The sequence below is a fragment of the Laetiporus sulphureus genome (assembly GCF_001632365.1).
Source record: "Laetiporus sulphureus 93-53 unplaced genomic scaffold LAESUscaffold_107, whole genome shotgun sequence".
NCBI lineage: Eukaryota > Fungi > Basidiomycota > Agaricomycetes > Polyporales > Laetiporaceae > Laetiporus > Laetiporus sulphureus.
This window is the reverse complement of record NW_024468616.1, coordinates 3552-5478: the sequence shown is the minus strand read 5'-3', so window position 1 is coordinate 5478 and position 1927 is coordinate 3552. Positions and strand designations below refer to the sequence as shown.

The window sequence follows — 1927 nt, the reverse complement described above, 5'->3', positions numbered from 1 at the left end:
CCCCACCGTCGTGGCCGCTCACACTCGCGCTCTCTCTCATTCTCGCTCACGTAGTCGGGCAAGGTCCATCAGCCTCGAGGAGATGCTGTTGGAGGCCACGACGGACGATGGCCATGATTGCTGCCTCGACGGCGCACCCGCCGCTCTCCCTCGTCCGCAGGCTCTCCCTCGTCCGCAGGCTCTCCCTCGTCCGCATGCTCTGTCGGTCTCGCTCGTCCGCACGCTCTCTCACTCTCACATCACCCGTCGCAGCACATGGTCATCCCGCACACGTGTCATCGTTTACAGCCCCTCTGATTGACACCAACACGGATACCATCTCGGCGTGCCACCCAACCATGCGCATTCATGCTCCCGCGCATCGTCCTGGCTCTCCTTCCACCCTATCTATATAACCCGGGCTGAATGTAACATTCGGCCTCCCTCCGTGCGCACCTCCTAGCTCCTCGAGATCATGTCCTATCATCTTGAAAACAATCTCATTTGAAAGCCCTGCTTCGATTCTCGGGGTCGCAAAAGGGTCGCAATCATTCGACGCAATGGATCATGCGCGAAAGCTTGCGCAATCAGGTAACTTTTTGCATTCTGTCAACTGTGACTAGAATATTTCTAAAAGCTTGAGCAGGTGCTCTAAATTCCCCTTTTTTTGCGACCCCTAGGAATGCATATCCTCCTCATCATCTCAATATTTCAAGTATTTTCACCGTCCGATTTGTTTTCTATCTTTTGAGCTCACTCGATAAGTGCCCGTTTAGCGCGTAGCTCATTTTATTTTTTTCTCGCCCTACATTCACTCTATCCCCTAGGCGCTGCTTGCGACCTCTCGCTATACCATTCACCTATATGTATGCCAAGAATCTCAGCGAACGGAGCCCTTTGCGACCGTCCAGGACCTGTACTTAGATCCGCTCTTGCTGCCGCTTTCACTTCCCAATCGGGGAGACTCGCGCCTGTTCCCACTTCTCACCTCTCGCATCTCGCCTCTCTATCTCGGACCTCAGCCTTCCTCACCGTGCATTCCTCGACATTCGCAAGTATCGTACATGACCGTGAAGGACGGAGAGGCTGTGCTTCATACATGCGGCCGGACGCTGAGGTCCGCAGGTAAGTTGTCATTTGAGACTCGACACGCTAACAAACGTTTTCTTTTTTTTTATCAGTCTCGACGATTGACCACACTGTGTTGTTCACGGTGCTGTTTCTAGTCGATCTTTCTCACCTCTGTCCATCATCTGGAGATCCGAGTTGTACTCGGAAATCCACGCGTCTTACAACAACATCGCCTCGAGTACGATGCACGCCCAGAGGCCACTCACGATGAGGCCGACGCACACCTCCGCATCATCCAGGAGGCATGGACTAGGACAATCACTGCCTCAGTACTGTGGAGGGTCACCTCCACCGACGCGCGCATGAACTTTTCGCGCCTCATCGTGCACGAACCACCCGTCTTGCATCGCCAATGTACCAGCTTGTCGGTCACGCTGTGGCAAGTGCACCCTCGAGTACTACGAAAGTGGATGCGAGGGACTGGTGAGGCCGTTCCCGGCAGCGTCGGCTCACACGCGCTAGGTTCCCTCCTGAAAGGCTCCCCCACCCTATTTGTCTCCCGCACCGTGCATGAATCTCGACAACACGCGAACGAGCCAGCACGGGTCCCTGCAAGCCCCATACCGCCATTCGGCCACCGGCGCACCCGCATATCCCCTCAGCACCAAGCACGCCAGACCCGCGGGCGTTCGTGATCGTGCGCCCTCACAATCGCTGCACCGCTCTCTTCTACTCCATCCGCCTAAAGTATGCGCCCGAGCAGCTGCCTCGCTGCATCAACAGCGAGCACGAGAACGATAGCATGCGGCGCGCTCGCTCGTGCTACTCGTACCTCCGCCGACTTCGATGGCATGCGAACGAGAGCGTGCTCGCTCTA

At 56.1% G+C, this 1927-nt stretch overlaps 3 protein-coding genes across 3 annotated transcripts; 2 read left to right on the top strand and 1 right to left on the bottom strand.

Moving 5' to 3' along the window:
- Positions 1–107: 107 nt before the first annotated feature.
- On the top strand, positions 108–395 carry LAESUDRAFT_765153 (uncharacterized protein; the record flags this gene model as incomplete). Its single annotated transcript, XM_040913589.1, has 2 exons — positions 108–201; positions 253–395. 2 exons carry the CDS (start codon positions 108–110, stop codon positions 393–395), a joined length of 237 nt encoding a protein of 78 aa, XP_040757589.1.
- Positions 396–799: 404 nt separating this feature from the next.
- Positions 800–1259, top strand: LAESUDRAFT_60188 (uncharacterized protein). The gene is made up of 2 exons (XM_040903070.1): positions 800–1096; positions 1161–1259. Exons 1-2 carry the CDS (start codon positions 848–850, stop codon positions 1203–1205), a joined length of 294 nt encoding a protein of 97 aa, XP_040757588.1. The 5' UTR covers positions 800–847; the 3' UTR covers positions 1206–1259.
- Positions 1211–1927, bottom strand: LAESUDRAFT_60170 (uncharacterized protein). The gene has a single exon (XM_040903067.1). The coding sequence runs from the start codon at positions 1700–1702 to the stop codon at positions 1313–1315; it is 390 nt and encodes a 129-aa protein (XP_040757587.1). The 5' UTR covers positions 1703–1927; the 3' UTR covers positions 1211–1312.